The sequence below is a fragment of the Staurois parvus genome, unplaced genomic scaffold, assembly GCF_062004578.1.
Source record: "Staurois parvus isolate SC_StPar_1 unplaced genomic scaffold, SC_StPar_1.0 ptg000202l, whole genome shotgun sequence".
Taxonomy (NCBI): Eukaryota; Metazoa; Chordata; class Amphibia; order Anura; family Ranidae; genus Staurois; species Staurois parvus.
The window spans coordinates 4,113,965-4,128,335 of NW_028317998.1; the positions used below are offsets into that span (position 1 = coordinate 4,113,965).

At 39.2% G+C, this 14,371-nt stretch overlaps 1 protein-coding gene across 2 annotated transcripts in view; it reads left to right on the forward strand.

The window, feature by feature from the left end:
* Positions 1-14,371, forward strand: part of LOC149461455 (SWI/SNF-related matrix-associated actin-dependent regulator of chromatin subfamily A member 1) — a 277,776-nt gene that overhangs the window by 67,612 nt on the left and 195,793 nt on the right. For both annotated transcript variants that reach the window (XM_089678297.1, XM_089678296.1), the window contains exons 8-11: positions 258-389; positions 7,052-7,120; positions 7,211-7,320; positions 11,859-12,085. In XM_089678297.1, coding sequence (XP_089534423.1) covers positions 258-389; positions 7,052-7,120; positions 7,211-7,320; positions 11,859-12,085 — 538 coding nt within the window. The remainder of the gene's footprint in view (positions 1-257; positions 390-7,051; positions 7,121-7,210; positions 7,321-11,858; positions 12,086-14,371) is intronic.

Genomic DNA, 14,371 nt, shown 5'->3' on the forward strand with positions numbered 1-14,371 from the left:
GTGGACCTAGTCTGCCAAATGATATATAATTACAGTAAATATGTTGGGCAATTACAGTGCATGAAAACACAAGGGTGTTTATTCTCAGTGGTAACCTTCACCTATCTTATATTTTAGACAATATGGTTTCAGTACCAAAATGTCTAGGTTGTAAAATACCACAATATGTTTGTTCTTTTATAATTGGTGTAATTGTATGTATATGCTTTGTTTTCATACATGTAAAATAACTTCCCAGCGCAATTTTGTTTTAAAAGCTATCTGAAATTGTTCGGGAGTTTAAGACAACAAATCGTCTATTGCTGACAGGAACCCCTTTGCAGAACAACCTCCATGAGTTGTGGGCATTACTGAATTTCCTTTTGCCTGATGTATTTAATTCAGCTGAGGTGAGTGTTTCTTGTTTTTAGAATTAACATTACTTGGTTGCTGTCAGATGTCTTTCCACAATTGATAAATCTTCTCTTCTGCTTTTGGTAAACTGCTGACGTTATGAAGGGAGAGTGTCACCAGCACACTGAGGATCACCAATATGGGTCCAAAAGTTTTAATGAACGATCACATGGTTACAGCAACAGCATGCCTAATGAAGGGGTCCTGCGAGACTCCAAAATGTTGTCATGCTGTAACTATGGGATTGTTCATTAAAATTTTTGGACCCATATTGGTGATCCTCGGTGTGCTGGTGACACTCTCCCTTGCTGATTCTGTTCGGTTGCAGCCGACGGTCGCTGCAGCACCCACTTATACACACAGCCATTTTTAACGCAGGAATGTGTGCTTGGATTGTACTCTTGCTGCTGAAGTTATTAACACCTTTTAGGGCTCTTGTGCATGGGCTGGCTGAGCCTTTTATGTGTAATTGCCAGTATGTTTCCTTTGCCCAGGCAGTCTACAGCCTGTCATTGACATTAAAATGATAATAAAGCTTCATTTTAAAAAAAACGAACAAAAAAACAAACATGTTATACTTAACTGCTCTGTGCACACAGCTGCCTCAATCCTCTTCTTTTCTGGTCCCCCGCTGCCGCTCTGGCTCGAGCAGTGCCCCCAGAGAAAGCTGCTTGCCTCCGAGCCGCTGCTCTATGTGTCCATACGACACATAGAACAGCAATTCAAGCTTCCCCAGCCCGCTCTCCTTTCCTCATTGGCTCACGGGCTGTGACAGTGGCAAGCTGTGTGCTGTATCTGAGCTGCCTGGGTGGAGTAAATATGCCAGCATTTACACTGAATGGGCTTTCCCAGCCTGTATGCAAGAGCCCTTACTCTGTAGAGTATTGGTTCCTCTTTCTTTTATAAGTGCCTGTTGCTGGTTTAGCCAGGTCTACAGACAGAAAGAAAATACATTATACCTTATTCATTCCTCTGAGGCTTTTGCAACTTTTTGCGCATGTGCCCGAATTTGGGGTATTAAATTCCAACAACCCTCTATTTCCTCCGCATGGTTCCCCTGGCTTGCTTGAAGATCCCATGCAGAGGAGGAAGGAAGAGATCTAGGAAGAGCTCAGGTTTCCTATTGGATCACACATCTGCAACATGTAAACTTTCAAAACTTCACTTCGTTGTTGGTTATATTACTGAATTTTTTACATCATCTCCAAAAGAAAAAAAAAGAAACCACCTTCCTGGAGTGGAGCTTCAGAGCAAAGTGAAGAAAGCAGCAGATACAGGAAGGAGGTCACACTGCTGGCAGCCATTAAACTTATTGTAACTTGAGACAGATCTCTTCCTCCCTCCTCTACCTGGGATCTTCAAGCAAGCAAGGGGGACCATGCTGTTGAATTAGTGGGTTGTTGACCCCAGGTTTGGGCGCTTGCGCAGTACCTTCCACACACCACTAACTGGCTTCAGCGGCTCCCAAGCTGTCAACTGGTGACACAAGGAGGATCTGAAGATACTACATTGCTCGGATCGTGTAATGGCCATTAGGAGGGTTGTTGTGGACACAGACATGCTCAGTTTTCATATGGAATATGTGAATGTACATGGTTAAGATTTTTATTGCTGTTTTTAATAAACTGGATTACAGGCAGTTGTGCGCTCTCCTTTCTTTATATTGTGTCACAGTGTTACTCTGGCCGAAAGCCACCCCAGGTGGAGAGGTGGCTCTTTTCTGGGAGCCTTACCTGCACACTCCGCTGAATTGGTAAGTAGGGGCCCCCTCTCTTCCATCTCTGGACATGGTGTGGGGCGTGGGTACTCCCTCAGGTCATCGATCCCTACAAGATTCTCCTCCCCCCTACAGGCCTGGAATCCTGTTCCTACCCCCCCCCCCCTTTACAGTAGATCTTAGCTCAGCGATGTTACAATAGTGGAGATAATGAACCGCACATGTACGGGGGTTTGAAAGCTATCTCCTGTGATCATGGCCATCACCACTAAAAGCAATGAGTGCCTTAGCAACAAGGCAGGAAGGGGGGATGCCACCTCTAGGAGTTTTCCTGCCAGGCTTCTGGCCTATAGCTCACACCTATTGCAAGAGCGTTATTTGACTTTAGTCAAAGCTTCAGTTTGTTTTTATGTACAGGAGCACATTACCTTTACTCTACAATGTACCAAAACTCCTAGATTCTTCTCAATTATTGACTTCCCCAGTTGTACTCCCCCTAGAATGTTTGATGCATGCTTGTTTTTAACCCCGAAGTGCATACTTTTTGTTATTAAACCTCATTTGCTACATACTATAGTTGTGCATTTAAACAGTGCTCAGGTTGGCTTGTACGTTGAAGACATCTTGCAAGGACTTTATTCCAATTGGTGTTATCTGCAAAAACAGAAATGGCACTTTTAATCCCAAACTTTATATAATTTATAAATAGGTTAAACAATAAGGGTCTCAAAACTGAACCTTGGAGTATACAGCTAACGACCTTAGATCACTTCGAATATAAATAATTTATCACTAATATGGTCTTTAAGCAAATTCTCTGTCTATTTACAAACTGAATTTTCTAAGCCTATAGACCTTATTTCACCCATTACCTGTCTGTGGGGACCTGTGTCAACCGCTTTTGCAAAGTCCAAGTATGCTGTATTTGCAGCCATTCCTTTGTATAGGTGTTTGCCCACTTTCTCATAAAGACAATTTGTTCGCCAAATTCAGTGTTTTGTGAATCCATGCTGACAATGGATCACTTACAATATTGTTTTCTAGCAAACAATCATTTATGTGGTCCTATAACGGTCTCTCAAGTATCTTCCAGACTATAGAAGTTAAGCTTACAAGGCTGTAGCTACTTTGTAAAGATTTTGATCCCTTTTGACACATAGACACCATATTCGCCTTGCGCCAATCCATTGGTACCATGTAAGTCTTTAAAGAGTCTGTTACAGGTGCTATATTCACTTTTATATTGTCTGTTTATATTGATTCTGAGCCAATGTGGTTAATTTGAGGCTGTGGCACTGCCATCACCATTATGGACTTGAGCACCATTGTTTTCACTTGCATATACAGAGCTGAAAAAGTTATTTAACCACTTCAAGTCCAGACACTTTTACCCCATTCCTGTCCAGGCCAATTTTCAGCTTTCAGTGCTATCACACTTTGAATGACAATTGTCATGCAACACTGTACCCATATACATTTTTTAGCATTTTTTTTAAACAGATAAAACTTTATTTTGGTGGTATTTATTCACCACTGGGATTTCTATTTTTGTTGCTATATAAATGATAAAGTCCACAAATTTTGAAAAAAAAGTTTTTCTTATAAAATTTTGCAAATAAATAATCTTTCTTCATAAATCTTGGCCAAAATGTATTCAGTTATCTTTTTAGTAAAAAAAAAAAAATAACCCAAATTAGTTTAAAATTATACTAACTAAAAATTATAATTTTTTAAAATGTTTTTACATTTTTTTTTTTTATATTATTATGGTTTTTTTTTGTTTTTTTTTGTACATACCGTCACCCTAGCAGTACAGTGTCACCATAGTGACACTGTACTACTTGTGGGGGTGATGAAGATAGTGTTAAAAAAAAACGAAACAAAAAAAAACTAGCTTTTACACCCATAAAAGCTCTAAAAGAAATAATTTCTCCTTCTCTCTGGCTGCATTTTTGCAGCCATTGAGAAATACTGTGAGAGCTGTGATTGGTCACAGCTTGTCACATGGTACAAGGCTGTTGTGAATAGCCTTGCACCATGTGATCTCTGTGATCATTCACAGATTTCACACGTAGTAAGCAATGATGTCAGTAGTGACATTTTGCTTACTACTCTTCTTGTGATCACTGATTGGCACAAGCAGGAAAGCAGGGAGGACATTTATAAATGGCCACCTGCCCCTGCACTGCTCCCGTCAGGCCCATGTATATAAACAGCCGGACGTAGTTTAAGTGTTACTAAACACACAACAGTAAAATCAGTCTGTATATGCAGTAAAGCATGGTTGGTATACTCACTGTGGAACCTACAGGGTTTATCCTCTGCATTGTGTTAAAAGGCTGTTTGATCCTGGCTTCTCTAATCCTCCCCTTCTTCCATTGTCCCTGACTCATCTCTGATAACACAGAGTCTTTGGAGTCACTCTGCACATGCTCAATTTAGTGTGTATGTGCTAGAGAGATTTTTTTCTTCCTTTGGGAGACTGCATGTGATCAGCACAGGGCCAATCAGCACTGTCCAGAGAGAGGGTAAGGGGTTCTGCAGCCTCATAGGGCAGTCATAGGAGAATGAAAACTTATAAAAGCTTTAACCAGTGCTCAGCTGGACACTGATAGAAGTCATAAGACTTCTGTAACTGCTGATGAGAAAATATAGTTAGCAGTTTTATTTATTTACTAAACTAATTGCATTTCAATGTTCTGTGTACTGTGGAAGACCAGATATACTGTCTCATTGTCCCCAGTCAGCTACTGGGGTTGTTTTGTAAGGGCCTACATGCCCAGACCTGATCTTTTTACTGTTTACTCGACCACGGTCAGAGTTCCTCAATCCAGGACGTCTGTGTATCTGGGTATTCCTTTTCTGACAAAAGGATACAGGAGCTGATTCTTAGAGCATAGGTTATATACTGTAACTATACCTACAGGTGATTGGACACTGGCAAAAGCTTTGCTGGAAACTGCCTCCTAGTGTACCTATACAACACCACCTACTTCTGTCTGAGCAGTCTTCAGTCTTCAAAGTTTCTTGTGTGCAACCCTCCTTCAGACTTGCAGTGGGCTCTGTGCCGGTCTGCACCTGCCCTTCGCAACTTAAGTCTTTTCTTTTTTTCAAAACATTTTATTAATTTCTAAAAAAAAATTCTTTACAATAGAAAACAAATGAATTACACATTACAAAAAAACAAAACAAAAAAAGAGCGAAGGGAGTCCAAAATGTAATAATATCATAATATCAATTATGCTCATCTGTTCCTAAATCCTCCTCTCTATTACCCATTACCAGACTTACTCTAACCTCTAAATTTCTAAGTACATCATTCATTGTTTATTTCTCATCTCCACCACTCTCTCTTAGTATATACACATTTTTCCCCTATAGATCAAAGCCTAGGATCTTAGATGTGAAATATACTGTATAAAATTGTAACATATAAAAAAGAAAATAAATAAATACATATAAATATATATACAATTTGCATAAACCCAATTCATTTTACAATTTGCATAAACCCAATTAGCTGATAACATGGCTTTTTCCTGTGTTGTTAAAGATTTCTCCATATATAGAGCCCATGGTTGATATACTTTCTTCGACTTATGCCCCCCCATAATCTATTTTAATTTATACGTTTTCTAAGTAAAGCAAGTTCTTTATATCTCTCTGTACCATTTCCATAGTTGGGGGCAATGAGTTGTGCCATTTTCAAAGTATGCACCTTCTTGCTGTTGTTAGACGGATATGGACCCATTCTGTATTGCAAATTTCTGAGTGTCCCATTGGCGCTGTCTCCCAGTAGCTAAACAAAACTAGCATTGGGTCTTCCAGAATGCCATACCCAAAAATCTTAGATGTGTAACTTAGTACTTGTTTCCAAAAATTATTAATTAAGGGACAATACCAAAAATAGTGTGCTAATGTAGCCTTATTTTCTCCACATTTTGGACAACTATGGTTGAGGGTCATAACCTTGAATTGGTAAATATGCTTGAAGCAGTATTTTATATTGAGTCTCTCGCCATACTTCATTTACTATGATTTTACAAACCATGTGGTATCCTTGGATATTTGAAATGTTACGTTGTCCACCTGAAAGTCCTGAGACCATTTTTAGATATTAGATCAAAAGCTCTATTAGATACCCAGATCAAAAGCTCTATGCCTAGTCAAGTATGGGTAAATGACAGATATAGATAAATCTGCTGTTTCTCCCAGAGTGTCTAAAGAGGCGGTAGATATGTCCTCCGTATTTGAAAACCTAGATCTACCCGCTATCCAAACTATACAATGTCTCAGCATACATGATAGATTATATAATCAAGTTTTTTAAATGCAGTCTGTGGTTTCTTACCCTGCCAGATGAATTTACAGAATGCTGAATTCAGCACTTTCACATTTTTTTTTGTAAATGAGAAATGTTCACACTTTTTTTAATATACTTATGTTTACAAATATATTAAATTTATTTAATTTTTTTGATTTTTTTTTTTGATAGACATCATTTTATTATTGTTCAGTGGGACCTGAAGACCTTTACTTGTTCCTTTCAAGTATAACATTTTTGTTTTGAATGACAATAAACATATCCTTATAATCTCAGCATTATATTGTACAGAGGCATGTTTTATGCTGAGCAGAGGAAGGCAAATTGTGTAGTTTGTAGAAACTGATCAGATGATTTCAGATTACTCTGTTCTAGAAAATCACAATTGGAGTTTAAAAAACACAGTAGGCGTAGTTCACTAAGCTATTACAATCTGCAGTTGCCACAGTGATCTTCATTTTCAGCAATGGAGCCGCCAATGAAAATCACATGACTGAAAATAACCATCTTTATGGCTAACATGCATTATAGAATTTCATGTGTTAAGTTCTGTTTTACTTTGTATTTTTTTACTCTAGTTACTTTATATACTTTTTTGTGAAATCTGTTTTGCACAGGATTTTGACTCTTGGTTTGACACAAATAATTGTCTTGGGGATCAAAAACTTGTTGAAAGACTTCATGTAGTAAGTATGATCTCACCTTTCTGTAGATCATTTACTTCCAAATTTTTAGGTGTTAATAATAAAGCCTCCTATATATAAATGTTTTACCAGGTGTTAAAGCCATTTCTTTTGAGACGCATAAAAGCTGAAGTAGAAAAGAGTCTCCCACCAAAAAAAGAAGTAAAAATTTATCTTGGACTCAGTAAAATGCAGAGGGAATGGTAAGACTGAGCTTATTCTTCTTTTGTATGTCTTAAAAAGGTCACCTTATAGATATAAAGCATGTTTGAGCATTCAGGATTGTTACCAGTAGATGGTGTGGTGGTTTATGTAAGGATTTATTCTATTTATGAAGGGCGGTGTCCCTTTCCCTTAGATGAAATATTACAGTGCCTCCAGCCATCAAATACGACAAATATTTAGTGAACCTATAATTTGGACACCTTGATAATTTGATCACCACTTATTATTATACCTTGAATCCTTTTAGCCAGTATGATTTCGTACCATACACACAAAATTTGCCTTATAATAGATAAATATATAAATTTATTTATGTACAAAAATTATATATATATTAACACAAAACGCAAAAGACTGGTGATGAATGGATATTGATACACACGATCAAAGATATACTATACCAATATCATACACAATACAGTATTTCTAAATAATAATAAACAAGATTACAATATTTCTAATGATGATAAAGATTAAAATTTAAATTTAGTAATAACTGATAATTTAGAGTATCTCAGAGGTAATTTTCTCACATAACGTGGCCATAGGAATGGGAGAAAATATTCCCTGATAAATTATACTCTAACTAATAAAAATTAATAATTTATGAAATATGTAAATTTGCAATTTGACACCAAACAATTTTAGCAGTAATACAGGATCTCTCGATATATATATGAACACCCAATGCAGTTGTTATCACTCTAAGGTAATTCTTATCATACTAAACAACAGATGAAATATGCAATACAACATTAGATAGACAGTCTCACCACACCCAGAACTTGGACTATGACACCTTCCCAGTGGATTCAGCTGGCAATGGAAACGCCTTCAGAATAATGGCCACAGGGCAAGTGATAGATAGGTAGGGTTGGAAAATGTAGTATGGTATAGATTCAGAGAGTTTAGAGGTTTAGTAAAAAGTTTTTAAAAGTTTGAAAGGATGAAAGAGTGGTTATTCAGCAGGGATGGATTTCAGCCTCTTCAGATTTCTTCAGCTTCTTCCTTTGGCTCCAGTGAGATTTTTCAGTGAGTCTTTCAGGTTTTTTTTTCCAGGGTTTTTTTTCTTTAGTCAGTCTTTTTTTAGTGAGTTTTCCCTTTTAAATGAGGTGCATGGCTTTTTATACCATCTAAACTATTGTTCTAAAAGACCCTCCCAACAGGCTTTTTGATTGGCCGGTCGAGAAATGTATGTACCTATGCTATCTCTCACCTGTCCACTAGGTGGCAGTCAGGGCTCATAGAACAATTTGAGTATTTATGATGACTCACACCTCGGGAGAACCCCAGGTGATTTCAGGTATTAAAATATACGTCTTATCCAGATATATATATTTGATTATACCTATAATGTTCTAAATAGGAACCATAGGAGATATATGTGTATTCAGTTATTCATTTCCCTGAAATACAAAACGTGTGTGCAAGCATTTGTTTTCTGATATAAATCTCTAACTGATACCAATTCACCATATATCTTTATTTTCATCATTTCATACTCAATTTAGTGGTATACCATCCTCAACTCTGCTGAATATTTTTGTTTGAGAAAGAGTGGGAATAATGTATCTTTCTGTTGATGTCTTTGTGGGTAAAAATATAAGTTCCAAGCTTTAACTTTTAGTCTTAAGACTGACACAGGAAACTGTTATTTACGTCCATTGTAAAAATCAGAGAGTACAAACAGTTGTCCTGGTCGTTTGAAAAGACTGTTTGAAAAGACTGTTAGCTCATCATTCTCCCCAAGGTTTGTTTACTCTTCTCAGACTTTAATATGGTCTCATCTATTGTTCACTTGTTGTGTGGTGACTCAATGTTTGAAGGTCCAAGGTCTTATTTGACTGTCTAATTAACTTTTGTATATGCATTCTCCCCAACCCCAATATACAAACAGTATTTGTTGATATATGCACCTTTTAGTTAGTCTCATAGTCGCCAATTTAAACTTCTCAGAATTGTGGTCTTAGGCCACCTGTAGATAGTCAAACAGTCTATTGTCTCTGGAAAAAGCTCCCTTCACCCATTATCTGCATGTCTTCACTAGAGGGTCCTTTGAATTTCAACCAAGAAAAGTTAACCCTTAACAGATGGCTAGGCTGGTTTGCTGTCAGAATGAAGTTATGTTTTTAATAAATCTCTTCAAAAGGCACTACAATGGATAAATGTGCATTTGAGTTTGGGTACTTTCTATGTGAAGACACAGAATCTATTACTCTTTCAAGTTCAGATTAGATTATCTAAATCAGGGGTCTCCAAACCTTCTAAATAAAGGGCCAGTTTACTGTCCTTCAGACTTTAGGAGGACCGGAGGGCCCAGTGGGAGTATAAAATTCCCCAGCGGCAGTAGGAGTAAAAAAAAAAAAAAAACATAGTGCTTGTAGTCAGTGGAAGGAGGAATAGTGTCCAGTCATTGGTATTAGTTGGAGGAACAGTGCCCCATCATTGGTATTATTGGGAGGAATAGTTGCCCCATCATTGGTATCTGTGGAATGAATAGTGCCCCATCATTGGTATTACTAGGAGGAATAGTGCCCCATCATTGGTATTAGTCGGAGGTACAGTGCCCCATCATTGGTATTACTAGGAGGAATAGTGCCCCATCATTGGTATTAGTGGGAGGAATAGTACCCCATCATTGGTGTCAGTGGGAGGAATAGTGCCCCATCATTGGTGACAGTGGGATGAATAGTGCCCCATCATTGGTGACAGTGGGATGAATAGTGCCCCATCATTGGTATCAGTGGGAGGAATAGTGCCCCATCATTGGTGGTAGTGGGAGGAATAGTGCCCCATCATTGGTGTCAGTGGGAGGAATTGTGCCCCATCATTGGTGTCATTGGGAGGAATAGTGACCCATCAATGGTATCAGAGGAAGGAATAGTGCCCCATCCTTGGTATTAGTTGGAGACCACTGATCTAAATTAAAACAAACTGTTTTAGATTTGAAAGCATGGTCATGTTGAAAATACGCTCCCTTTTGTTAGTAATCTGTGAACCTTTGCTTGCAGGAAAGCTATTACCAAACTTGTCCACTGCAGGCTCCTTGTTCTCACTCTCATAGGAAAAGCCTTGTTTAACCACATGCCCTCCAGAGGATTTACCCCTTTTTCTGACCAGGCCATTTTTTGCGTTACAGCGCTGCTTATTTTAACTGACAATTATGTGATCATACAACGCTGCACCCAAATGAAATGTACATCCTTTTTTTACCCACAAATTGAGCTTTCTTTCGGTGGTATTTGATCGTCTGTGCGTCTTTAATTTTTTGTGCTATAAAAAAAAAGACCGACAATATAAATGATTTAGCATTTCCGGGTAGGGGGCGCGACCTACCCGCGCCGCCATATGCGGCCGTGGCTGTCAATCAGCGGGTCCCGGTAAGCTGTGTGAGAGCTAACTGCAGGGGAACACAGAAAAAAACAACTGTAGTACAAGTACAACCAAATGACCGCTTTTTGAAAAGTAGGAACCCCATGGTGATCTCTTTTTTGCCACTGGTCTTTTGGAAATTAAGAAACAAGTCGTTTTTTAGGTGGTTAAAATATGAATCTTGCTAATGGTGAACTATATACAAAGCTTCATAAATCATATACAGAGGGAGGGGGTGAAGGGGTGAATGTGCACGCCACATACAATGGGAGGATAGAACTCGAGTGTTCCACTCACACTTGGGGAGTAGCGAATGGGTTAAAAAATAATCCCACAATAAAATGAATTATAACTTACCTTTCTATGGATGAAGGTAGGTTCTCTGTGCAGCAGTTCCCCCAGCCCCCTCAATACTTACCTGAGCCCCATCATGATCCAGCGATGCGCACGGCTATCCTGCGTCTCTGTCTCCTCATTGGCTGAGACAGCAAGCAGGGGCCATTGGCTACCGCTGCTGTCAATCACAGCCAGTTAGCCAATGAGGAGGGGGTGGGGGCAAGCCACTGCTCCGTGTGTAAATGGACACACGGATCAGCAGCTCGGGAACACAGAAAGGAGGAGCCAGGAGTGATGGCAGGGAACCCGAGAAGAGGAGGATCCAGGCTTCTCTGTGCAAAACCAGTACTCCGGGAAGGTAAGTATAACATGTTTGTTTAAAAAAAAAAAATTAACCTTTAGTATCTCTTTATATCTAATGGTGCTTACTTCCATTTCTGTGGTACCTTACTTCAATCCCCCTTCATCCTCTTTCTATGTTTTGAGAGGCATGGCTCTCAAATGTAAATGCAGGCAGTGATCGGACCTCACAGCAATCACAAGTCATAGAGCCACTTTGATTGGCTCTGTGCATTCACTGCGCTCTGCACTGTCTAATTACAACTTGATCACATGCATTGAAAGGGTGCATCCATGCTTGTTTTGTACAGAGTCCACCTAGCCGCTGTTACTATGCAGTAGTTGTAATGTGGATAAAGAAGGTAAAACATTTGTCTGTTACATCATAATAATAATAATATTTTACATCATTAGCCCTGTATGAGTATGATCTCTACATAGCAATAATTTGTACCATTTTTATTTTTAGGTACACCAAAATTTTAATGAAAGATATCGACATCCTGAATTCTGCTGGTAAAATGGACAAAATGCGTCTCTTAAATATACTAATGCAGTTGCGCAAGTGTTGCAACCATCCATACCTGTTTGATGGGGCAGAACCTGGTCCACCCTATACAACTGACAGTCATCTTGTCTACAACAGTGGAAAAATGGTGGCTTTGGATAAATTGCTTCCCAAGCTGAAGGAGCAAGGTATATACAGTATCTGGTATAGTTTGCTGTTATCTGTTAACCTCTTTTCATATGGCAGCAAAGACAAGACTCACAAAATAGCAAGAAAATAAAAATATTCAATACGTATAATAGTAGCATAGTGCACTGATTGCTGCTTGATCCTTTTGTCTTAGTGCCAGTTAATGGATATTTTAAGTCCATAGTTAGCCACTAAAAATGGAAGAGTCTCAGATACAGTAGAGACAAGCAGATTGTACATGTTCAGTTTTTTTTGGTCAACCAGTGGGTTGAACGAAAAAAAAACTGACAGATCCGTGCATCAACATAAACAATGTTGATCCAGGGACCTCTCCCACTGAGCTACTGTATTCTGACAGAGGGTTCCCTGGGTCAGGTTCTGTTGAACAGTCAGCAGAACACATGGACCGAAATTTGGCTGGTTCATTTTCGGTCCGTGTATACCCTGCTTAAGATGAGAGCCTGCCTGTGAAACAGTACAGTACAGTAATGCTAAGTGTTGTATATAAAATATGAAAAAGAAGTCCCCTTTCAAACTGGGTGGATTCCATTCTGATCAGCAGGGTATCCGCTCACAGATCTCCTGCTGATTGGAGCAGAACAGGAGGATGACACATCCATGCCTGCTCAGTTTCTGCAGTGGAATCGGACAAAGGCCATTGTGCTCTATGGTCGGCCAGGAGTTAATGGATTCTGCTGTCCATCTACACCCGACTACCCTCCTATCTGATTCCACATAAATTGAAGAGGATAGATCCCCTTCCATTTCTATCTAGAGGACCGTATCGGACGCGGAGATAGGAGTGTTTAAATGGACACAAGTCTGTTTATACCCACCTCTCTATAGGAATGCATGGACCTTCCAATCAGGTTTGCCTGAAAAACAGACAGGTGGACCTGATCAGATTGCCATGTGAAAGGGGCCTAAGCAACATAAGGCACAGCTGGAAGCATATGTATGGGATCTGATTGTGAGAACTGTGATTTCAAGTATGTTGATCACTTCAGCCTCTGGGATGGGATGATGCCTGCAACTGCATCATCCTGGTATCTTTTTTTTCACCTGGCAATGCTCTTTATTGTAAAAGTGATCCTAGAGGTGAATTTTACATGCGACAGGTGGAGAGCCTGGAATGTCACTGATCATCTTTATGGTCTAAGAAACCGGAAGCTCTGAGTATTTTATCACTTTTAGTTTTTGCCAGGATGTACTGGCTTGTGAAAGCATCATATCAAACTGATCTGGGTTTGATCTGATGCTTTGGAGGGCAGAGGAGAGATATGGGGTCTAACAGACCCCAGATCTCTCCATAAAGAGAAACTTAAATAAAAGAAATAATAATAAAAAAGTAAATTGCCCTCCTCTCCTGTGCTCACGTACAAAGGCAAACACATACATACAGTTATGGCCAAAAATATTGGCACAGAAAATTATTTGCAATTACAAGTACTTAGGCATTCTCATGTTTATTTCTTTTGTTTGTATTGGTATGACACAACAAAATGGGAGAGGCAAAAAGCCAAATCTGACACATTCCACGTAAAACTCCAAAAATGGACTGGACAAAATTTTTGGCACCCTTAATTTAGTATTTGGTAGCACACCCCTTGGAAAAAAATAACTGAAATCATTTTTCTCGGCTGAAATTGTGGACCACTCTTTTTTTGCCAACTGCTCCAGGTCTCTCAGATTGGAAGGGTTCCTTTTCCCAAGTGCTGTTTTGAGATTTCTCCACAGGTGTTCTATGGGATTGAGACTTGGACTCATTTCTGGCCAGTTCAGTACTCTCCAGCGTTTTGTCTGAAACCATTTCTGGGTCTTTTTGACTAGTGCTTTGGGTCATTGTCCTGCTGTAAGACCCACGACCTCTGACGAAGAGCCAACTTTCTGACACTGGGCCCTACATTACATCCCAGAATTCTTTGGTAGTCTTCAGATTTCATAATGCCATGCACACGGCCAAGACATCCAGTGCGTGAAGCAGCAAAGCAACACCAAAACATCAGTGAACCTCCACCATGTTTGACTGTAGAGACTGTATTCTTTTCTTTAAAGGCTTAATTTGTTTTTCTGAAAACAGTAGAATGATGGGCTTCCTCAATTATGTTTTGGCAAACTCCAGTCTAGCTTTTTTGTGTTTCTTTGTCAGCAGTGAGGTCCTCCTGGGTCTCCTACTATAGCATCCCTATTCATTCATATGGCGATGTGTAGTGTGAGCTGACACAGTTGTACCCCAGGTAAGCTTGAATTTGTCTGGAAGTTGATTGGTTCTTTATCCACCTTTT